The following is a 25,000-nucleotide window of genomic DNA, read 5'->3' as shown; positions in this document are numbered from 1 at the left end:
TGAATCTAGAGCTCATCAGTTAGTCCAGGCCAGTGAACTCCAGGGATGTATCTGCCTGTCTCTGCTTCTCCAGCATCCAGCATCCTGTGGGTCCTGGGACTGCAATCAGGACTTCCTGTTTATGTGACACTTACTAACCTAACTGAGCCACCTCAGCAGCCCAGCACCTGATGTCTTAACCCTTTCCTGTCCAGATTCTGATATGTTGTCCATTTGTTCCTGTGCAGGGACCTCATTGAAAACACTGACAATGTTGAACCTGAAGGTAAATTCTGCCAGCTTCCTGTTTCCACACCTGGCTCTGCCTTCTTCTCCCAAGACCCCACACTTACATGAGCATCCCTCTGTATTTTCTCCCTTCCTTTCTCCACCCTGTCCCTCCCATGTAACCAATGTCCTCAACTCACTGTTGGAACTTCCAGCCATCTGTCTCCCTCCCTGTCACATCTTGACTTCAGCACTCCATGTTCTTTTTTCTCTAGGACAATATATGGACCCCAAAGAGAACCCCAAGGTAAGCCACTCAGACTCAGGCCTGAGGGAAGTTAAAGAGATGTTGAAGAAGGAGGCAGAAGGGTGGAGGCTGCAGGAAGGGCAGGACACTCAGGCTGCAGCTGCTGCAGGTGGGGCAGGACACTCAGGCTGCAGCTGCTGCAGGTGTGGGCAGGACACTCAGGCTGCAGCTGCTGCAGGTGTGACAGGACACTCAGGCTGCAGCTGCTGCAGGTGTGGGCAGGACACTCAGGCTGCAGCTGCTGCATGTGTGAAAGGACACTCAGGCTTCAGCTGCTGCAGGTGTGGGCAGGACACTCAGGCTGCAGCTGCTGCAGGTGTGGACAGGACACTCAGGCTGCAGCAGGTGTGGGCAGGACACTCAGGCTGCAGCTGCTGCAGGTGTGGGAAGGACACTCAGGCTGCAGCTGCTGGAGGTGTGAGCAGGACACACAGGCTGCAGCTGCTGCAGGTGGGATAGGACACTCAGGCTGCAGCTGCTGCAGGTGTGAAAGGACACTCAGGCTGCAGCTGCTGCAGGTGTGGGCAGGACACACAGGCTGCAGCTGCTGCCGGTGCGGGCAGGAAACTCAGGCTGCAGTTGCTGCAGGTGCGGGCAGGACACTCAGGCTGTAGCTGCAGGTGTGGGCAGGACACTCAGGCTGCAGCTGCTGCAGGTGTGACAGGACACTCAGGCTGCAGCTGCTGCAGGTGTGACAGGACACTCAGGCTGCAGCTGCTGCTTTATGGTGGCCACAGCTGCACTGCTGCCATCCAACCTCTTGTCCCCACAGGATAACAACATCGTGTACGCCTCCATTGCCCTCTCAAGCACAGCCTCCCCAGGAACACCACCCTGCCAGCCCATCCATGAAGACCCCCAGGAAGAGACTGTGTACTCCATCGTAAAGACCAAATGAGTGGGTCTGGGTGACGATCTCAGAGTCACCTGTGTTTCTAGTGGGAAGACTCCCAGCTTCCACTGATACCACAGCCAGAGACAAAATCTCATGGGTCACTGATATCCATGGCCAGAGACAGAAATCCACATGTCAGGGCGTTTGAGCTCAGAAATTCCCAGTTCCCTTTTCTAACTTCCTGAACCTTTCTCACAAAAATAAAACAATCCACAGAATTTTCCTAAATGAATCTATTTAAGAGTCACTCATGTGACCCTTAACTTCTGGCCCTCTAAGATCCTCTCCTCTATCACTTTTTTTCTGGCTGCCCAAGGCAGGGGATGCCCCAAATGCTGGCAGCCAGTCTACACGATGTACACCCACATCTGGAAGGGTAATAACCAGTACACAGTGACTGGTTCCCATGGACCACCACACTGGACATCAGCCACAACCCTAGGTAAATGGTGTGAGACAGGGAACTAAACACCAGATGGTCACTATGCTTTCCTAAGGCCATGTCACTCTCAGAAAGTCGGGGAGTCAGGACCACAGAGATGCTTTTCTGAAGGTTCCCCCAGGCCTGGGTCCTGCTGCTGTCCCCAGCCTCCTACACCCTCCAGAGAAAGCAGGTTGCCATAGCGACATGAAAGAAAGCACAGCCTAAGCAGTGGACCCAGAGACCTGCTTTATTACCCAGGATGCACAGCTCTGACTTGAAACATGGAGCAGGTCACCAACCCCAACATTCAACATCTGCTCAGGATCACTAAGAGGCAGTTAGCAGTAGAAGGTCCAGAGCACACTACTCCTCAAAGAGGCCCGCCAGGAACTCTTCTGAGCCATCCCTCTGCTGCGACTCCCCTCTCTCCTCTGCCTCTCCAATGTCTTCCATGAGTTGTTCCAAGTCCAGGTCACTGGAACCATCATCTTCAGGGGGAAACTTGCTGCCTCCTGTGTCAGGGGCTCCTGAGGCCCAGGACCTTCCTTTCGCAATGGACAAGTCCCAAGTGGAGCTGGTGTGGTAGGGCACTTGATACAATTTTAATTTCCTTCTCCTCGGGTAAGTGGTCACTGAGGCCTTCCTTTTAGAAACATTTCTTTCCCAACAGGGTTTCTCTGTGTAGCTCTAGAGCCTATTCTGGAACTCACTCAGTAGACCAGGCTGGCCTCAAGCTCAGAGATCCACCTGCCACTGCCTCCCAAGTGCTGGGATTAAAGGTGTGTGCCACCACGGCCTGGCCTCTTTATTTATTTTTTTAGCTCCAAAAGAGAAGAAAGGACATGTTGAGAGTCCCTTTAAGTCAACCTATCCTGATGTTTTACAAGCAAGATTTCTTGATTCTTATCTTTAAAGCATCTGAAAGGATTGTCTTCCTCAGAATTCGGAACATGGGCTTTCAGGTCACACTTGGACTCCAGCCTTGTAGTAGCAGTATGTTCAACATGGGTCTTGAACAAATCTGAACACTTCTGAGCCTTACTTAGTACAGTTGTATCTGAAATGTCAAGGGGCTGGAAAGACGGCTCAGCAGTTAAAACAACTTGCTGCTCTTGTAGAGAACTGGATTTCAATTTCCAGTGCCCACATGGTGGCTCACAACCACCTGTAACTCCAGTTCCAGAGGATATGACTCTCTAATATTATTCATGGATCAGCCTTAATAATATTCTTCCCATGGGCCCAGAAGAGCCACTACCAACATCAGAGTAATGAATCTAGATTCACCAACCTCTTTGTCCATTTACTTTATTCCTCTATGACAAAATTCTCTCTGCACAGCTTCAGCTCCATCCTCACATTCAGTTCCTCTCTGTAGATGAATTTCTAAATGGTCTTATTAAATAAAAAACATGGAGACAGAAATTTGGGTTAAAGCCTTAGAAAGATGAGTGAAGCAGAAAAGCCTCAGCTAACATCACCTCACCAAATTCTCAGCCGATCCTATTTCCACAAATTGGGAGCCTCTGAGTCCTCATCAAAATGGATCTCTGCTGAACTGCTGCTCAAAAGCCTAAAAGTTTTTTTTTTTTTTAAAAAAAAAAACCTCTAGTTCCTGGTTTTCATGCCTTATGTCCCTGCCATCACTTCCTGGGATTAAAGGCATGTGTCTTTCCCAAGTAAGACATGAGATCTCAAGTGCTGGGATTAAGGTGTCTGTCACTACTGCCTGGCTCTGTTTACAGTGTTGAAATCACAGAGATACAAAGGGATCTCTGCCTTTGGAATGCTACGGTTTAAGGCATGTGCTACCACTGCCTAAACCTCGACATTTAATATAGTGGCTGTTCTGTGAATTTGAAGTCTCCAGAAAGATGACGGGGCCCCACCTCTCTGTACCTATTGTTCCTGTCCTCCTAGTTTTAGTAAGTTCCTATGCTTTCACCTCAGCTTCATCCCGTTCCTTCATCCTCCATCTCTCCTTCCTAGCTCCTTACTCCTGGCTCTGAGAAACACTCCAGAAGATCTGCCTTGCCCTCTACAGAATCTCTGCCTTCTTCCCTTCTCTCTGGCCATGAGATTCTGTCTCCCAGGAATCCTGTTTCACCTTTCGCACTACCTAGACATGTAAAACCCTCCTTTGTTCTCAGTCAGTTGCTCTGGAGTGCCACTAGGCCTGAAGGCAAGGGACAGTCTCAGCTATTCTGTCCCCTCCCAGTCCTTCAGTGCTTTGTTTGGGGCTGGCCCTAGCTAAAGGGGAAATTTATAGACGTCAGACACCCAACTCAATGGCTAAAGGAGAACAGGGAGCTCAGAGGCAGAAGGTCCTGCCGATGTGAACTTACCCAAAATAGGACTGAGCAGGATGCTCACACACGTTCTATGGGAATTATGAGCACAAGAAATTCATCACAAGGAGCAGCTGAATATTGAAGCTGAATAATACCAAATATTCCATGATAAATGGTTATCACTTGAAGGACCCTTGATCTGTCAAGGTATAGTTTATTATATACTGCTGGACTCATTATATTCCACATATTCTTATGGCTCACCACAATGACACCCTCTTCTGGCCTCTGTGAGCACCAAGCATGCATGTGGTGCACAGATATATATGCAAGCAAAACACCCATACACATAAACATTTTAAAGATATATATTAAATAATATAAATAAAATGTCAAAAATCTAAAGCCCATTCCATGAGACGGAACCCAGACCTGGCACTGTTAAAGGGTCCAAGAACCTGTGTGTGACAATCCTTGGCCCTAAGGAAAATCCACTCCCATCCTCTACTTAATGGACATAGAATTAAAGTGATTCTAACAACTTCACTGCTGTCCCCACAGATCTGTGCATCTCTCAACCTTGTCAGAGCTGCTTCTCCTTGCAGCAGGTGACAATTAACAGAGTCACTCAACTGGCCAATGTCCTGAGAATGAGACTGTGGCATCTCAGTCCTCATCGGGACTTACCACACCCCTCTACCCAAGGCTCAAGGATCTTTGAAAAAGAGGGGAGTCAGGGCAAAAGACTGTATAAGAGCCAGAGGTGGTGGAAACAGTATTTTTTGAACAAACCAGGGCAGTCGGACATATGAACTCACAGGGATTGTGACAGCGAGTATAAGATCTACAAAAGCTTAGGCCAGATAAAATTCAGTTTTGAAAAGGTATGATATTTCACTATAGCCTGATGCTGCTCGCATTTTCAAAACAAAGATTTAACTTAATTTTATGTATATGGGTGTTTTCCCTGAATGTATATGCATCACATATGGGAAGTGCCCAGGTTTTGGGAAGGGTTTAGCCCTCCAACAGGTAAGAGGAGCATCTGAGAGCTGGACAGCAGCAGCCTGAGAGGCAGCAGAAGTCTGACTGGGATTCCAACCCTAAGGCTGAATCTGCAGGGTGGCAGCAGCCTGCACTCACAGGGAAAGCCAGAGAGCCAAAGGGAGACAAAAGGGAGGTGTGGTGAGTGCAGAGCAGGGAAAGCAGGGAGGTGACATGGGTTCAAGGCAGGGGAAAAGAGCAGAGGGGGAAGGAAATGGACAAGGGACAAAAGACCAAGAGAGCTGTCCTCTGATTGGCTGTGCTGTGCAGAAGGACAGCTGAGGACTCTCCTCAGGACCTGATGACTCTCACAGAAGGCAAGCTATGTATATGCTGCCAAGGATGGGGTCAAGAAATGATTTAGGCCAAACCTCTAAGTTAAACAATCAAAAGGATTGTGAATGAATCCCAGATGTTGAACTTTGGGATTGTGGGCACTTTGGAGCTTGGTTTTACCTTATACTGATTATGGTTTTGCCATGTTTTCTTCCTCTTGAAGTAAAAGAGAGTACTTTATTTTTGATACTGCAAGAAAACTTTTGAGAGACTTTAACCTCTTTAAGAACACTTTTAAAAATATTTAAATTTATAAGGCTATGGGACTGATGTGATTAATGATAGGTATGAGCTTTACTTAGTCCCTTGCAAGTGTTTTCAGGGTTGAGCTTAAAACAAGTCACTAGAAACAATGTTTGTCTATTCAGATATACCCGGACAGCCCTCATACTTCAGAGATCTGCAGAATATGGCATTTAAAATCTTGATTAAAAATCTTATTATATCAGAGACTCCCAGATCCTAGCAGTGACTCAAGGTCTCCAAAGAAGATTATTGGGCACCACAATGTCTCCACTTGGATTATGGCAATGCTGACCACAGGGCAAGAAGCCCTGATGCAACACCTGCCTCAGGACACAGGCCAGACTGTGGACAAGCAGCAGGACACTGGGGAATTGATTACACCCCTTTGGCCTAGACAAATAAGGTCAGCTTTCCCCTTGTCCTTCTGCCAAACAAAAAACTCTCCCCTTATGGGACTTGGGGCTGAAGATTTATGCTGTTTTGATACTTCTGCCTCCACCGCTATGGAGACCTGGGGATGGCTAACTGGGAATGGAATGGTCCCTGTCATTTTTAATAGATTCAGAAGCTGCTTCATCTTCACTCAGGCATAATTTTATCCTTCTAAGATCTCTGATAGTATTGATGGCTAGACTGGCTATAACTTTGTCAGCTTGACAACATCAGACAACCAGATTCTTCTACAAGGCTATAGCCAGCTTATTAGCTCATTTTTAAGAAAATGTTCTAAGAAATGAGTGTTGAAATAAGTCATAAAGGTTTAATATGGGTCTGAAAAAAAGGTCTGAAGATATAAATGTCTAGGCAAGTTTTAAGGGTCTAAGAATATTTTTAAATATATAAAGGTCTGAGGATACAAAAGCATATATGCTTTGAGGATCTCAGAAAATGAATTAAGATATAAATGCAAGGTGTGAAGATATAAATGAATGATTTAGATTATGAGAAATGTTTCAGATCACTTTCCCCTTCTATGACATAAAAGGTCAGAGCTTAACATTTAATAGAGTTCTGATAAGCTGGTAGAATAGTGACTACTTACTATTCAGTAACAAGCTCAACGTTTTAGATTTATTTTTGTTATCAATATAAATAATAACTTAAATATAAATTAAGTTAAATATTAACTTAAATATAAATTATATATAATTAAATATAAACTTAAAAGTGCTTGTCATCAAGGTAAAGAAATCTCTGTCTAATCTACACCTGGCTCTCTGGACAGAAGGAAAATGTACATGTTTTTAACCCAAATCTGTAGTTTTTGCTTGGACTCATAAAAGGTATGAGTTTACTTCTGCTGTTTTACAGATCCCATTATCTGCTTTGTCTATGACATGGATTTCAGTACAGATTAGTAATACTAATGCATCTAAAACTTTTATGGCATTTTGTAAGATAATTCATATAGGCCTCAGAGGATTAAAAAGTGTCACAAAAACTGGATGCTCTAAATGGAGGTAAAAAGGACTCCATATAAGTTCAGCTTAAATTTTCCACACTTGTCTATTTCTAAGGATGGTATTTTTCTCTCTCCTGGTGTTGGGACTCCTGACCTTCCCAATTACTAAGATTATGGGGCTGAAACTTCCAAATAAGTTCACAATTTTAACTTCTGTTCCTAGTTTCAATTTGTCTCAACAGGTTTCCACTTGGCTGGCAGTCACCTCCAAGCTTCAGTTGCTGACTACACTGCCACAGTGACTGTGATCTCTGGACTTGTGGAGAGCAGATGTGGACCAGCACAGCCAATGTGATTGATCCCTGTCTCAACAGCTGGGTCAGATAACCACAAGCTCCTGACAAATGCCCCATTGCCCAGCCTTTGACTAGCCTTTCGACATTTCTGGGCCCTGACAACAACACCTCAGTGTCAGCTCGAAGCAGTTCCAGAAGAGAATAGGATGTCTCATGCTCCCTTCCCAAAATAGGTTGAAATTCTGGGTCAAAAAGAAAATCCCTGGCATAGGGGGCAAAATGGCTCACTATATGGCCATTAACATATGAGAAAAATAAATTCAGAATTGTCAATTGATGAATGTATTAACTAAAATGGTTCTGCAGTAAGATAAGACACTTGATCTTCTTTCTGCAGAACCAAAGAGGTATTTTATGGCCTTACATGTATACAAAAGTCCCATGTGTATACATCAAAGTTCCAGGCTGCTCTTCCACAGAAAGTGCCCCTCCCCCTGTGAAAGCATCATGGCTCCAGGGCCCAGTCACTGCTGTTGGGTGAAACAAGGTTGGCATTACAGGAGACTGTTTACAGCATCCTGGACAGAAATCATCCCACAGCAGAGTCTCTATGGGGATTCAACTGAGGACTTGAAACTAGAACAGAGCCCGTGACTTGGGACTCAGGGTCCAGCAGGTGGCAGCAGTGAGGCTGAGCACAAGGGGCAGCTGGGGTCCTGGGGAACCAACCAGACCCTGTTGTGTAAAAAGGCTGGGGACCAGCACCTGACATGGCCACCTCATCAGGTCCAGCCCCTCCTTGGTGACATAGAAATTGTTGAAGTTTTATTCACAGACTCCATACAGTAGGGCAAAGCCAGTAAGACCTGGAGGTGAATACTAATGACCAGGAGGACACACTCTCAGACCTCACTGAGGATAAAGATGTGGTTCATCTAGTAGAGTGCTTACCTGCCTGGCACACACGGAACCCTAGGATCAATATCCAGCCTGAGATAATGGGGCACAAACGAAGCACATCTGTCACCCAGCACTTGGGAGGACAAAGAAGAGGATCTGTAGGAGTTCAAGGCCATTCTTGGCTACATAGCATGTTCAAGGCCCAGCTTGGGTTATATGAGACACCACTGCCTGCCAAAAAAAGAAGAAAAAACCCTAGGAAAAGTACAATGGCATTGTCCCCTGTCCTGACTGACTGTAAAACTGTGGCCAATTCATCCTTAAGATTCTGTGCCTTGCTGGGCGGTGGTGGCACAAGCCTGTAATTCCACCACTCAGGAGGCAGAGCCAGGCAGATCTCTGTGATTTCTAGGCCAGCCTGGTCTACAGAGTGAGATCCAGGACAGGCACCAAAACTACACAGAGAAACCCTGTCTTGAAAAAAAAAAATTCTGTCCCATGATCAGGCTAAAGGTGCAATGAATACAGAAATGTCCTTGTGTAGCTGGGAGTGAGGCCGTGAGAGTTCGTGCCTGGCTCAGGTCAAGGGATCTGAGGACCATGGGAACTGTGGGGACTGTGAGGAAGGCAGAGACAGCAGATGTGACAGAGGCGGCTGCACAGCCACCTGCAGGGAAGCATGGAGAAGGCAATCAGTGCAGGAATCTAAGGAAATGGGAAGTCACCTCTGCACATGTCACTCAGGGAGAATGATGCCTCTTCCTCTGGTACAATCTTGTCTTCTTGTCCTACAGTGAGCTGATGGAACCATGTCATGGGGAAAGGTGAGATGACCCTGCTGCAGAACCAGCCCTGAGGTCACCACAGCCTCTGCCCCAACCTCTCACGCCACCACCCCAGTCACAGGGCAGTGTGTCCACTCTCAGAGATGTTCCAGGCAATATGTCATCAGTGACACATTGCTGCTCTGAGCTTCATCTCAGCATCCCATTCTTCTCCGCATCCCACTCTTCTCAGCTTGTGGGTGGCTTCATCTCTTTTATTAAATGCCAGTCTACCATTGAGAGGTTAGACTCAGTCAGCTTAATTACTCTTTCAAGAATAACTGTTTCAGCTACTGTTCCACTGCACACCAGAAGCCATCGGTCCCCTGCCTGTTCAGCTGCCTTAGAAGAAAGGGGCACTGTACCTTTTCCGGATTACAAAGGCCACTTCAGTTATGGTGCCATATTGTCTGGCCTCAGAGGATGCCTGTTGCTAAAGCCACAACCACAAGCCAAGAAGAATGGACAGCTGAATTTCAAAATCATCAACAATTTCCAGAATTTAAAATCCTGAATCATGATAGGACACTAGTGGAATTCAGGTGTTTCTGGTACATGAACTACTCTCACCAAATGTGAGGTCGAACTGTAGGCCTTGTGTACATCTACTTCACAATTGAGTCTGTCAGATACGCTAAGCCTATAGGCTGAAGATGATGCCCAATATTGCGGAGAAATCTCGGGTGACTGTCCAGGCAGCTGGCTGTTTCTGTCAAATCACATTTTTTTTGGAAGCTGTTACATGCACTTCCTGTTTTTTTAGGTAATATAATTCCCTTCTTGGGTCTCTGATGGCGTTGTAGATTAGATAGTTATAGTTTTCCTTATTAAGAATTTCACAAAAGAAACTCACTAAGATGTGTAAAGTGTATAAATTTGGAATACATTATAAGATAGTTCTCTGTTAGTAATATAAGTTAATAGAAAGTGAATCAGTTACATTTTGGACTTACCAACATAGGATAGATAATGGAATATTTTCTCTGAGTTCATCAAATGCAAATGGATTAGACATTGTTTAGGCATTTATTGCTTGTATATATTGTATATAGTTATTGTACTTTTATATATAGTTTTTCTTATATTAGTTATAACTTTTTCTAATTTTTTCTTTTTATTAGAATAATAGGGGAAAGGTGTTGATATTTTAATTGTGCTGAAATATGATTTTATTTGTATGTTAATAAATAAAGCTTGCCTGGGGATCAGAGGTCATTAGTGAGCCAGAAATAGAAGTCAGGTGGTGGTGGTACCCTTGCCCTTAATCCAATCACATGGCAGGCAGAGTCTCTGGGTGGTCAAGGACACAGCCAAGCATGGTGACCCTTGAGTCTTTAATCCCAGTACCAACTATAGAGACCAGGAGGTCTGTATAGACAGGCAGTGACGAGGAAGTCATGTGCCTGGGCTTAGAGCCAATGAGAAGGCAGAACAGGAAAGCAATAAAAGACAACACACACAGGAAGAAGGTCTCTCTCTCAGGGGAAGGATAACAGCGAGTGGTATGCTAAAGGTAGTCGTGGCTTTTGTTCTGATTTCTTAGGTTTTAACTCTGTATTTGGCTCTGTGTTTCTTATTTAATAAGACTGTTTAGAATTTCGTCTACAGTCAATTGCATATCTTCCTGGCAAAAATGGGATCTGGGCTCAAGGGCACTGTCATCCTGTCAGTGACCACAAGGAAGGATGTTCTGCAACGTGGGAAGGAAGAAGGCAGAATCATGAAAGAAGTTGCTGGTCACAAGGAGGTGGAGATGGGAAGGTCCTCCTCCATCTGTCCTCCACATGAGAAGAACTCAGGGGTTGTGGGCCCCTTGACCCCAATTCTTCCTGACTCCTGAGCACCCCAAGGTCCCTGCATAGGGCTCCTCTCCTTCCTGATGGCTCTGCTGGTCTCACTTCCTAGAGGGAATCAGGCCATCACTTGGATCATGCTTCTGCTGATGTCAGCTGCGTGGCTGCAAGGTGGTGAGTGGTGGGGACCTTGTTAGCAGGGACTCTGCCTCAACCACAGGCGGAGCCAGTGGGGCTGGGAAGAGCAGGCTGTCATGTGGACAGGGGTCTGCTAGAGGAGCCAGAGAGACAGACTGTCCTTAGAGAGACTCATTCTCAGAGTGGGTCCAGTCTAACCCTTCCTTGTCTGTCCTGTCCATATGGGACAGTGGAACATAGGGACAGTCCTGCCCTGTGTCCCACACCTGCCTGTGGGTCAAGGATCAGGTAGCTCTGAGTTGTCCTTTCCATTCTCTGCAGAGACTTCAGATTCTCCCCATCCTTCCCAGGTAACTCAGCAGGATCCAAGAATAAAAGTACCTTTGGAGTCAACCAACCAACAAACCTTTCAGGTGTCCAGGGCGGCTCCATCGAGATCCCTTCTCCTTCTCCTTCCCCTGGGAGATGGCACAGAATCCACAGATGAGGATTCTCTGGAAATGGCAACACCTCCTTGGGGAATTTATCTACAACTCCTCCTCAGGTTACACACATGAGCATTTCAAGAACCGGCTCTTCCTGAACTGGACACAGCCTCAGACATCCGGAGTCCTCAGAATCCTGGACTTGAAGGAGAAGGACCAGACAAAGTACTTTTGCAAAATTCAACTGAACACAACAGAAGGCATGAAGGGTTTGCAGTCAGTTGCAGGGACCCAGCTGACCATCACCCATGGTGAGCCACCCTGGCTCTGTCTTTGATGTCTCTGGCTTCCTTGTCCCTTAGATGTCACCTCAGGCTCCATAACTCTGAGCTTTCTTTCATATTCCTTTCCCTTGGCTCTGCCAGGCCTCTGCAAACAGATTGCTGTTGTGACAACTCTTTGCTGCCTCCTCTGACCTTGTCTGTCATTTTCTTCTAAGATGGAAACCTATGCCCTATTTAGGATTCAGCTCCCCCCCCCCCGAGAGTTCACCCCCTACCTGTCCCAAACTAACACTCAGGCCAGGCCACTTCTCCAGGACCTCAACTGAGTGACTTCTCCAGGCTGTAACTGACTCACTTGGTCCTGTGGCAGGGCTCCCCTGAGTCCCTGTATGGAGCATCTCCACACAGCTCAACCTAAGTCCAGAACAAACAGCAGGTGCCCATTGGATGTTCTTGGAGTCCTCCAGTCCCACTGTCAACTGCCTTCTAGCACCACAGTCCCCCATTTCCCCTCCTAGCTCCCCAGCACACATCCCTCACCTCTTTCTACCCAACTCCCTGTCTCCTCCACTTTCACAACTTCCTCTCTCCTTCCTTACCTTCTTGCCCTCAACTCTTCCACACAAGCTCCAAGGGCCTTGGGAAATAATGTCCCCATTTTCATGATGTGGCTGCTCTGTCTTCTGCTCCCTGCCTCTCCTCTGCAGCAGAAGTAACTGCAGTCCCGTGCACAGGGAGCACTGAGGTCTAGCCTCGTCACTCTGTGACTGTTACCCCTGTGCTCTTCCATGGCCCTGCAGCAGCTGGGAGACTCTCTGTGCTTAGTTGTTGATCACAGTCTTGCTCTGTGGCTCTTTTTTTATATTTTAGTATTTTAATTTTTATAAGACAGGGTCTCACCATTTAGCCCTTGTTGTTCTGGAACTCACAGAATTCTACCTGCCTCTGTCTCCCAAGTATTGAGATTAGAGGCCTATGCCACCACATCCAGCAGTGGCTCTTGACTGGATTAAGCCACCCTGTGAGAGGACGCCCACAGCACAGTTCTCTGCACAGTCTGTGTGGCCGCCATGTTGACCTGATGTAATGTCAACCAGCAGCTGCCAAGGCTCAGGGAAGGGAGAGAAAGGAGCTGTTTCTTGGGTCTAGAGTAGTGATTCTCAACCTTCCTAATGCAGAGACTCTTTAATACAGTTCCTCATGTTGTGATGACCACCTTACAACATAAAATTATTTTCATTCCTCTTTCATAATTGTGATTTTGATACTGTTATGAATCATACTGTAAATGTCTGATATGCAGGATGTCTTATATTCACCACTCTGGGGATAGCAAACAACAGGTTGGGAACTGTTGGTCTAGTGTTTCCAAATAGGTAATTTGTGGATTAATAACAGTGATTTTTGTAGAGCAAATGAATGCACTCTCCTGCACTGAGTTGTACACTTATGGCTAAAATTATGCATTTTCTGTTATATATTTTTATGTATTCTCTGTGTGTGAACATGTAAGCCTGTTTCTCCAGGTGTGTGTGTGTGTGTGTGTTAATGTTCATATTTCTTCATGTGCATATGTAAGCCAGAGGACAACTTCAGGTGTCCTTCCCTTATTTTGAGACAGGGTCTCTCACTAGCTTCAAGTTTGCCAAGTAGATAAGGCTGGCTGGGCAGCGAGAACCAGAGACATTCCTGTCTTCATATCCTCAGGGCTCGGATTACAGCTCACTAGCCCTCTTTGGTGTGGAGCTCTACTTATAGATGAGGCTGGCTTTGAACTTATGAAGATCTCCTGCCTCTGTCCCGTGGGTTAAGATTAAAGGCCATGACAAGTTCATCCAGCTCTTTACATAACTACTAGGGATCAAACTCGATTCTGAGGCAGCAAGTAGCCAACACTCTGTGAACTGAGACATGTCTGCATGTTACCTACATCTGTGATAAACAACTGTATTTCTATGGCATAATTGACTGTGACCAGATGACAATCTGAGGACACAGCTCCAGGACAGGTGGAGAGTGAATATTCGAGCTTGCTCTCCTGGAGTCTCAGCCTTCAGCATGTGATCCCCTCTGTGAACTTCTAACAGCTGTTCCCCATCTCACATCTCACAGAGGAGACAAGGTGTGACACTCACCCCATCCCTCCCTCATCCAGGGGATCTGCTCACTCCTCATCTCTCCCCAGGCATCAGCACCACCATGCAGAGCCCCTCCATCATCACCTCTGCAGTCACCACAGTTGGCCTGGAGGACACAGAGGACCAGAGGAATCCTTCACTTGTGAACCTGGGAGCCACGGTCGGGGTGGTGTTGGCCACGGCTGTGCTCATAACCCCATCTGTGTATTGATGATCTTCCTCTGGAGGAAGAAAAGGTAAGTGGTCCAGGACAGGCCTCACCTGAGCTTCCCATCTGAGTTTCTCAGCTGTGAGACATGGAGAAAGGTAAACAGGTGCAGGGAAAAGTAAATAGAACAGAAGGACAGGAATGTGACTTAATTAAACAAGGACTGAATGGTCTCCTACTTTCTTTAGAGACCTGCTGATCAGGTGCAGATGAACACAGAGCCTGCCCCTAAGGATATCAAGGGAATATGGGATGTCTCAGATCGTGCGGGTCAATGACCAAGATGGTTCTCTGCCGTCCTCATGTGTGTGCGTGTATGCAAATATACATATATATGTATATATGTATGTATATACAGTCTAAATACAAATTTTTAAAAAATTTAAGGAAGTACTAAAAAAAAGTAAGGATATTTGCATAATGGAAGATGTATACTCTAAGTACTTATACTGCAAAAGAATTTAGAAATCAATGCAATCCCTGTTCAATTCCTATTGCATTTATGTAAAGACAAATTACTTGTCTTCTAACATTCTTAAGGATTCTGAGAAACAAATATGGGGACACAGCTGGGAACATCTCTAAATTCAGTATCTGAGAAATAGAGACAGAAGGATCTGGACTTGAAGGCCATCTGCACATACAGAGAAGTTGCAGGTTAACCTGGTCTCCTTGAGACCTTGTGCTCACACTAAACAAGAGCCAAGTGTAGACTGTGTTCAGAGCAGATATAAAGCCATGGTGACTAGAAGAGTGCAGGACAGGAGCAGAGATGAGCAGAGAGTGGAGTGTAACAGAGAGCAGAAATAAAGTTTGAAGATGTGGCCCCTGGGATTCAGAAGGGCTCAGCCCTCCAGTAGTTAAGAGGAGCATCTGAGAGCTGGAGAGCAGCAGCATGAGAGGCAGCAGAAGACTGACTGGGATTCGAACCCTGAGACTGAATCTGCAGGGTGGCAGCAGCCTGCACTCACAGGGAAAGCTAGAGAGCCAAAGGGAGACAAAAGGGAGGCGTGGTGAGTGCAGAGCAGGGAAAGCAGGGAGGAGACATGAGTTCAAGGCAGGGGAAGGAAGCAGAGGGAGAAGGACATGGACAAGGGCAAAGGACCAGGAGAGCTGTCCTCTGATTGGCTGTGCTGTGCAGAAGGACAGCTGAGGACCAGCCTCAGGTCCTGGTGACTCTCAGAGCTGTCCCTGAATGTCTGCTGCAGAGCTGTTTGCTGCCCTGGGCTCCTGATGTTGTCTGAACACAGAGAAGAGCTGAGAGGCAGATGGAGGATCAGCATGGCTGCCACACTGACACTGTTTCTTCTCCTACAGGCCAGCAGACTAAAGATGAACCCCAGCCAGGGAGAGCCTGTCATTGCAAGGAGCAGCTGAGGGCCTGTGTGGGGAAGTTTGTTATGAGAGGCATCCAAGGGAGAAGAGAGATGATTCACTAAGAAAAGCCTAGCACATAGGCAGGAGGACCTGAGCTTGAACTGGAGAACCCACATTATAAGCCTGTGGGGTGCCAGGAATTGTATGTAATCTCCTTGCTGGACAAGCAAGAGCCTTTCAGAAACATGGGGGTTGGCTGTCCACATACTCCAGCCAAATTTGTGAGTTCCAAGCCAGTGAGAAGCTGTATCATTAAAAAAAGGAGATTCCCCAAGAGGATAAATCATGATAATAACATTTTCTAAATTTTTTTTAAAAAAATATTTTATTCATTTTGAAGAGCAACCACAGAACTCCCTCTCATCCCTCCTCCTGTCCCCTCCACTCCCCTCTAATCCCCTCAACCACCCCCATTCCCTCCTACAAAAGAGTATGTTCTCCCATGAGGTGACTGCAAAGCCTGGTACATTCAGTTGAGACAGGACCAAGCCCCTCCCCCATGTCTCAAGGGTGAGCAAGGTGTCCAACCATAGTAATGAGATCCAGAGAGCCACCTCATGCACCAGGGATAGATCCTGATCACACTGCCAGGGACCCTCAAACAGACCCGGCTACACAACTGTCTCCTGTATGAAGGGGGTCTATCTAGTTCAGTCTCATGCCTTTTCCACAGATGTCAATCTAAAGTTCGTGAATTTCTATGAACAAAAAATTGTGTGAGCCAGTAAGATAGCTCAGTGGAAAAGGTGCCTGCTGCCTAGCCCAATAACCTGGGTTTGATTTCTAGGGATCCAAATGGTACAAGAAGAAAACTGACTCTGGAAAATTGTCCTCCTCCTCTCTGGGTCACCCACAGGCACCTGCTGAGACATTGTCTGTTAGTCCCCAGCTAACAGACTCCAGGGGCCAGGATCTCTCACCAGGGAGGTCACTTTACATCATGTGGTGGTCACACATGCAGCATCTCCCCGCTTCCCTGCCTCCTGCCTGGGAATCAGGGAGCATGGCTGCAGGCTTGTGTGTGAAACTTCCTGTCCTTGGACAAGTACAAGAAGAGAACCCCCACTTCTGCCCTGTGGGCTCTGATTTCCTCCCATCAGAACACATGTCAATTTGTCTGTCTCTGGTCCTGAGAGCCCTACTGTGCTGTTTCCGGTGTCTATTCAATCAATAACACTTTTTAATAAATATCTTACTCCCAACAATCCATCTCAGTGTCTCTCTTGACCCCCCATGTGAGACCTCTTAGAGAGTGACATAATTGTGTCCATGACAGGGGACACAGATAGAGGCAGGGACCATGGTCCACACTCAGAACCCTGGTTCCTCTCTCCCTGTGTCCCTGGACACTGACATCTTAGCCAGAGTCTCAATCCCACCAAGCTCCTACTCAGGTGACAGACCATGGCTTGATTGGATCCCATGTTGGGCTTCCTTTCCTCACAGGCCCATGTAATCTAAGATATGCCAATATGCCTGTAATCCCAACCATGGACAGGTAGTGATGGGAAGATCATGAATTGAAGGCTCTCATTAGCACCAATTGAGCCTGAGGCCATCCTGGTCTACATGAGACCTTGTCTTGAAATAAACAGACAACAAGGTCAACTGAAACTCTAAACAGTACAGAGAGGTCGGGGAGGCAGATCATTCATTTCTTCACTTTCAGATGGAGACAGAGAACTTGAAGATGTCACCATTTTTCTATTTGGATTCAGTTAGACTAATTTTGTGACCATAAATTGTTTTTGGGGTTGTTTTGTTGTTGTTGTTGTTGTTTGTATTTTGTATTTGGGTTTTTTTATGCAACATATATAATGTTGAAGAAGGAACTGTGTGTTTCTCAGTTTCTGTGACCTCCACTCAATGATTTGTGAGTTTCTGTTCCTGGCCTTGGCATCAGCAGAAGCTGGGAGATTTCATACCAGAGAAGTAGGTGACTGAGATGATCACCCAGCCCCACTCACTGGGTCTTTAGGACACACTATAGAGTCTCTTCTTGAGGTTCTCCTGGGTAGGGGTGCAGGGAGGTGCTCATGCTGAGGTTGGCAGCACATGAGGGAGATGAAGATGATGATGTCATCCTAGGGAGAAAGAAGAGGTCAGATGGGGGCGGGGCAACTGTGCTAATGTAAAGTCTCAGGTGCAGCCTGAGTGTCCTGTCTACACCACCAGCCGCCATCCTCTCTCTAGCATCATCTCCTCCACTCTCCTCAGGACACAGTCTGGACATATGACACTGAGATTCCATCTAGGGTCTGTATGTTGTCCCTGGGGGAAAGAAATCAAGGAGTGGGAGGATAGGTGGTATGACAGGAAAGGCGGACAGATGGACAGATTTTCATCAATGATGATATCTGCTGGGTCAACACCCACAGAGCTTGCACTGTGTGTTATTTGAGGGAAGTTACTGGAATTGGATGGTTCACACAGAAATAGGAAGGGTTGAGCCTGTTCTCTGCCACCACTGTTATGGGAAAACACACCTAGGTATAAAATCAGAGTCTGAATGCTGGGGACACCATCAGGAACTGGAGTCTGAAGAGTCACAGAGCCTGCCAGGATGAAGACTGGGTAAACGTGTGATGGCAGATCGACTGTGAAAGGTGCCTTGTGTAATTTGTACGGTTCTTTGTGCAAGTGCATGTGTGTGCAAATAATTTGTGCTCATGTAAGTGGAAGCCAGAGGACAACCTCAGGCATTGCTAATCAGGATATCATCCACCTCGGTTTTATTTTTATTTTTTGTAGGTTTTTGTTTGTATTTTTGTTTGTTTTGATTTGGGGTTTTTTGTTTGTTTGTTTTATTTAATTTTTAGGTAAGAGGTCACTACATATCACTTACTGGCCTGGAATTGAACATATAGACCAGGATACACTCAAACTCACAGAGATCCACTAGCCTCTCCCTCTTCCTCCTAAATGCTAGAATTAAAGACATGCACCGTCATGCCCAGCCTACCTTTGGTTTTAATAGTTTAAATTACTTTTACTTATTTATTCTGTGGGGGCAGGACACACACATGCTATGATCTGTATAGCAGCCAAGACCAACACTGCAGTTTGACACATCCATGGTCACGTGTGTGCAGAAGCCCCATGTGTTCACACCACAGCCTCAGGCTGCTCTTCCACAGGAAGTGCCCAACCCCTGTGAGAGCATCATGGCTGCAGGGCACAGTCACTGCTATTGGGGGAAATGGAGTTGGCACTGTAGGAGACAGATTGCAGCATCCTGGACAGAAATCATCCCTCAGTAGGTCCCTATGAGGATTCAACAGAGGACTTGAAATTAGAACAGAGGACTTGAAACATGACCTGGAACTAAGTCTCCAGCAGGTGGCAGCAGTAAAGCTGAGAACAAGCAGCAGAACCGGGGTCTTAGAGAACCTACTAGAGCCTGTTGTGTAAAAATGCTGGGGTCTAACACCTGATATGGTAGTCTCATGAAGTCCAGCCATTCCTGCAGAGATATAGCAATCCAGTGACCTATTTCACACACCCCAGACAGTAAGGCAAGGACAAATGAAGCCTGGTGGTGAGTGGTCATGACCAGGAGAGCCCCCTCTAAGGCCTCCCTGTGGATAAAGACAGGGTTCATCTGGAAGAGAGCTTACCTGCACAGAACCCTGGGCTCTATCTCCAGGAGGAGCTAAAGGGGCACGAAGCAGCACACATGTCCCTCAGTATTTGGTAGGACAGAGAGGAGGATCTGTAGGAGTTCAAGGTTATCTTTGGCTACATAGGAAGTTCAAGGCCCAGCCTGAGATATATGAGACGCTATTAAATAACGGGGGAGGGGGGTGTCTGGTAGGTACAATAGACCCATTCCCTCTCCTTACTAACCATTTGGAGCCAACTTACCCAAAGACTCTGTGCATCTGTGTCTCCAAGGGCAGCATGGATGGATACAGAAGTTTGCCCATGTACTGCTGGGAGTGAGGGCATGAGTGTTTGTACCTGGCTCAGATCAAGAGATCAGAGGACCATGGGAACTGTGGGGACTGTGAGGAAGGCAGGGACAGCAGATGTGACAGAGGCGGCTGCACAGCCACCTGCAGGGAAACATGGAGAGGCAATCAGTGCAGGAATCTAAGGAAATGGGAAGTCGCCTCTGCACCTGTCACTCAGGGAAAATGATGCCACTTCCTCTGGTACAAACTTGAGAGAATTATGTCATGAGGAAGGGTAGGATGACCCTCCTGCAGAACCAGCCCTAAGGTCACCAAAGCTTCTACCCCCAACTCTCACACCTCCACCCTAGTCACAGGGCAGTGTGTCCACTCTCAGAGATGTCGCAGGCAACATGTCATGAGTGACACATTGCTGCTCTGAGCCTTCTTTGCCCACTGCATCCAAAGAAGATTCTAAAACAGCCACAGCAAGAGGGAGTCATTCAAGTGCTTTATGGGAACAGTGTCCTGGGAACCCACGGCATATCCCTGGCCTTTGAGGGGAGTTCAGAGGCTGCATTGAGCAGACAGGCTGAAGTCTGTGTGGAGTGGAGGACTACAAGTCCTTGATGGGATGAAGTCCAGTCAACCTGCCATGTGGCAGTCATATGACATGTGCCAGGGCTTCTTTGATCCATGGCATCCTCTTCTGAGGTGTGTGGAGGTTGGTGGGATGTAGAAAGTCTCCTTCAGAAACTGGAGCAGCTTTGGAGTCACTGTCTAGGGGAGGGAGACGATCACCCAGGAAGCCCAGGGCAGTTACAGACTCGGCAGCAGCGAGCAGGCCAGGGTGAGAGTGTCCCCTGGGCCTTGGTTCTGCCGGGTGCTGTGAAGAGTCCCTGAAGGACAAGAAGAGGACAAAGAGCAGATGGTGGTGGGGACACCGAGCTAGGGCTGGGACTGAATGTGTTTCCTCATCACCTCCATCCTCGCTGTGTCTGAAGTGAGCAGAAACTGACCACTTCTGTGCCTGAGGTTATTAGAGAAATAGACAGACAAACAGACAGACAACCATCATGGTAGAAGACACAAGAGCAAAGTAGTGGAGGAAATCTGGAGGTGAGGAAACAGTTATTACAGGCCACATGGAAATGGATGGGATAGGATACGACAGGAGGTCAAGATGTAAGAGAGGAGAGCCCAGCATGGTGAGGTCAGTTCCATATCTTCCTGTCAAAAACAGGGCCTGGGCTCAAGGGCACGGCCATCCTGTCAGTGACTACAGGGCGGATCTTCTGCACCGTGGGAAGGAAGAAGCCAGTATAATGAAGGAAGTTGCTGGTCACAAGGAGGTGGAGATGGGAAGTTCCTACCCGAATCTGTTCTCCACATAAGAAGCCCCTGTGGATGTGGGTCATTTTTCCCTGATTCTTCCTGGCTCCTGTGCACCCCAGGGTCCCTGCACAGGGCTCCTCTTCTGTGATGGCTCTGCTGGTCTCACTTCCGGGAGGGAATCAGGCCATCACTTGGATCCTGCCTCTGCTGATGTCAGCTGCTTGTCTGCAAGCTGGTGAGTGGTGGGGACCTTGTCAGCAGGGACTCTGCCTCAACCACAAGAGGGGCCAGTGGGGCTGGGAAGAGCAGGCTGTCATGTGGACAGGGGTCTGCTAGAGGAGCCAGAGGGTGCCCTGTGCCCCAAGAGAGAGCTCATCCTCAGAGTGGGTCCAGTCCAACACTTCCTTGTCTGTCCTGTCCATATGGGACAGTGGGACATAAGGACAGACCTTGCCTGTGTCCCACACCCAACTGTAGGTGAAGAGTCGGAAATTCTGTATTGTCTTTTCCATTCCCTGAAGAGACTTCAGATTCTCCCCATCCCTCCCAGGTAACTCAGCAGGATCCAACAGAGAAAGACCCTTTGGGGTCAACCAACCAGCACGCCTCTATGGTGTCCAGGGCGGCTCCATCGAGATCCCCTTCTCCTTCTACTTCCCCTGGGAGTTGGCAGAGGATCCACAGATGAGGATTCTCTGGAGATGGAAGAACTTCCATGGGGAATTTATCTACAACTCCACCCCACGTTTCATACATGAGCATTTCAAGAACCGGCTCATCCTGAACTGGACACAGCCTGAGACATCTGGAGTCCTCAGAATCCTGGACTTGAAGGAGAAGGACCAGACAGTGTTCTTCTGCCGAGTCCATCTGAACACAAAAGAAGGAGTGTATAATATTCAGTCGATTCCTGGGACTCAACTGACCATCATCCGTGGTGAGCCACGCTGGCTCTGGCTTTGATGTCTCTGGCTTCCTTGTCCCCTAGATGTCACCTCAGGCTCCACAACTCTGAGATTTCTTTCATACTCCTTTTACTTGGTTCTGCACAGGCTTCTGCCAACAGGATTTTTACCTTGTAGTTGTGACAAGCATGTGCTGTCCCATCTAACCTTGCCTGTCATTTTCTGCTAAGACAGAACCCCACCCCTCTCTAGAACACAGCGTGGGCCCTCCCTTCTAGTTCACCCTCTTTCTGAACCAAACTAACACTGCAGTCAGTCCTGGACACTTCCCCTTCCACATGACCTGGAGGTGGATTGACTTCTCCAGGCTGTAACTGCCTCACTTGGTCCTGAGACAGGGCTCCAATGAGTTCCTGTATGGAGCATCTCCACACAGCTCCAACCTAAGCCCAGAACAAACAGCAGGTGCTCACTGGTTGCTCTTGGTGTCCTACCATCCAACCGTACACTGCCATCTAGCACCACCATCCCCCATTTCTCCTCCGAGCTCCCCAGCACATATCCCTCACCTCTCCTTACCCACTCCCTGTCTCTCCTCCATTCCCAACCCCCTTCCTTACCTTCTTACCCTTCTCTCCTTCCTTACCCTCTTGCCCTCACCTCTCCCACACAAGCTCCAAGGCTCTTGGGAAATAACGTCCCCGTTTCATGATGGGTTGCTCTGTCTTCTGATCCCTGCCTCTCCGCTGCAGCAGAAGTAACTGGGAACAGAGTGGAACACTGTGTGACTGTTATCCTTCACAGGGCCCTACAGAAGCTGGGAGACTCTGTGTATTTCCTGGTAGATTATAACCTTGTTCTGTGGCTCTTTTTTTTATATTTTGGTGTTTTAGTTTTTATAAGATGGGGTCTCACCATGTAGCCTTGATTGTTCTGGAACTCACAGAAATCTACCTGCCTCTGCCTCCAAAGTGCTGAGATTAGAGTCAGGTGCCACCACATCCAGCAGAGGCTCTTGACTGGACTAAGCCACCCTGTGAGAGGACGCCCACAGCACAGTTCTCTGCACAGTCTGTGTGGCCGCCATGTTTACCTGATGTAATGTCAACCAGCGGCTGCCAAGGCTCAGGGAAGGGAGAGAAAGGAGCTGTTTCTTGGGTCTAGAGTAGTGATTCTCAACCTTCCTGATGCAGAGACCCTTTAGTACAGTTCCTCATGATGTGGTGAACCCCCATCACTAAATTATTTTCATAACTGTGATTTTGCTGCTGTTATGAATCATATTATGAATATTGATATGCAGGATGTTCTTATATTCACCACTGTGGGGCAGCAAGCCACAGGTTGGGAACTGTTGGTCTACTGCTTCCAAATAAGTAAATGTGGAAATTAACCTTAGTGATGTTTGTAAAGCAAATGAGTGTACTCTTCCCTGTACTGAGCTGCACACTTATGGCTAAAATTGCATACTTTCTTCTATACAGTTTTATTTATTGTCTGTGTGTGAACATGTGGATCTGTTAATTCAGGTGTGTGTGTGTGTGTGTGTGTGTGTGTGTGTGTGTGTGTGTGTGTGTGTGTTTGTCTGTGTCTGTGTCTCTGTGTCTGTGTCTGTGTCTGTGACTGTTCACATTTCTTCCTGGGCATGTGGACCCTAGAGGACATATTCATTGTCATCCACTTATTTTTGAGACAGGATCTCTCACTAGTTTCAAGTTTGCCAAGTAGTCTAGGCTGGCTGGCCTGTGAGAACCAGAGACACCTGTCTCCACATCCTCAGTAATGGGATTACAGCTCACTCAACTTTGTTTGGTGTGAAATTTTATATATAGACGAGGCTGGCTTTGAACTCACAAAGATCACCTGTCTCTGCCCCTTGGGCTAAGATTAAAGGCCATGAAAAGTTCATCCAGCTCTTTACATAACTACTCGGGATCAAACTCGGGTTCTGAGGCAACAGACAGCCAACACTCCGAGGACTAAGTCATATAGGCATGTTACCTACATCTGTGTCAAAATCAGCTGTACTTCTGGGGCTTAGTTGTCTGTGACCAGATGACAATCTGAGGACACAGCTCCAGGACAGTTGGAGAGTGAACATTTGAGCTTGCTCTCCTGGAGTCTCAGCCTTCAGCATGTGTTCCCCTCTGTGAATTTCTAACCGCTGTCCCCATCCCACATCCCACAGAGGAGACAAGGTGTGACACTCACCCCATCCCTCCCTCATCCAGGGGATCTGCTCACTCCTCATCTCTCCCCAGCCATCAGGACCACCATGCAGAGCCCCTCCATCATCACCTCTGCAGTCACCACAGCTGGCCTGGAGGACACAGAGGACCAGAGGAATCCTTCACTTGTGAACCTGGGAGCCACGGTCGGGGTGGTGGTGGCCATGGCTGTGCTCATAACCCCCGTCTGTGTGTTGATGGTCTTCCTCTGGTGGAAGCCAAGGTAAGTGGTCCAGGACAGGACTCACCTGAGCTTCCCCTCTGAGTTTTCTCAGCTGTGGACATGGAGAAGGACGAGCTTGTGCAGGGCGGAGTTCAGAGAACAGAAGGACAGAAAGAAGCTGAACTCACCCAGGACTGAATCTGCACCTCCTTCCTGAGAATCCCAGCTGGAAATCAGAGGATCAAGTGCAGATGAACACAGAGCCTGTACTAAGGGATTGAAGGGACATGCATGTGCCTCTGGGGTAACTGCTAACTTGAATAGAGCTATTTGAGTTGAGGATATGGTATTAAAATAGAAATTAAGACCATGGTGAATAATAAATCCACAAATGAGAAGAACATGTCTGGAAAGAAGCTACACCAAAGGAGGTGAAAGATCTGTACCCTAAAAACAGAACAGTGCTGAGAAGTTACACAACAGCCAGGACATAGCTCAGTGGGTAAAGTGCTCACCCAGGAACACAAGGACATGGGTTCCATCCCCGGGACCCACTTAAATGCTGGCCATGTTGGCAGACACGAGAACAGCAGAGATTGTAGGATCCCTGACAGTGACTGTGCTGCCAGCCTTGCCCAATCAGTGAGAAGCCAACGACAGACCCGTCTCAAAAACATAGGTGAAAGATCCTTCAGGACAGAACCCAAGGTCCTCCTGCCTGTGCAGGGTTTCCTGAGGGAATCATCTCTCCAGATCCCTTGCGTCCCTCTCATAACAAAATTAAAAACCCAGAGCCAGTTATTGGGGTGAAAGCTGAAAGATCAGAGGATTAGAACAAGCCAGCCACTAGTTCTTACCTCTAGGAAATCCTCAGTCTCAGGACAGTGAGTTCCTGTTTCCTCACGCCTTATATTCCTTTCTCTGCCCAGCCATCTCACTTC

General features: G+C 47.4%; 1 protein-coding gene, 1 long non-coding RNA gene and 1 pseudogene across 2 annotated transcripts; all 3 read left to right on the top strand.

Annotated features, from left to right (window-relative positions):
- Window positions 1-132: 132 nt before the first annotated feature.
- LOC114687967 lies at window positions 133-1,637 on the top strand. The gene is made up of 3 exons (XR_005090544.1): window positions 133-265; window positions 483-514; window positions 1,287-1,637. It is a non-coding gene; the product is annotated as an uncharacterized LOC114687967 (long non-coding RNA).
- An 8,991-nt stretch (window positions 1,638-10,628) lies between these two features.
- LOC119087104 lies at window positions 10,629-14,467 on the top strand (annotated as a pseudogene).
- Window positions 14,468-20,633: 6,166 nt separating this feature from the next.
- On the top strand, window positions 20,634-24,119 carry LOC114687973 (paired immunoglobulin-like type 2 receptor beta; the record flags this gene model as incomplete). Its single annotated transcript, XM_028862605.2, has 4 exons — window positions 20,634-20,641; window positions 20,883-20,998; window positions 21,314-21,700; window positions 23,930-24,119. Coding segments are annotated over exons 1-4 (701 nt in total), but the record flags the coding sequence as incomplete, so codon positions are not given.
- Window positions 24,120-25,000: the final 881 nt, after the last annotated feature.

The sequence above is a fragment of the Peromyscus leucopus genome, unplaced genomic scaffold, assembly GCF_004664715.2.
Source record: "Peromyscus leucopus breed LL Stock unplaced genomic scaffold, UCI_PerLeu_2.1 scaffold_1295, whole genome shotgun sequence".
Classification (NCBI taxonomy): domain Eukaryota; kingdom Metazoa; phylum Chordata; class Mammalia; order Rodentia; family Cricetidae; genus Peromyscus; species Peromyscus leucopus.
This window is presented reverse-complemented; position numbering and strand designations above follow the sequence as displayed.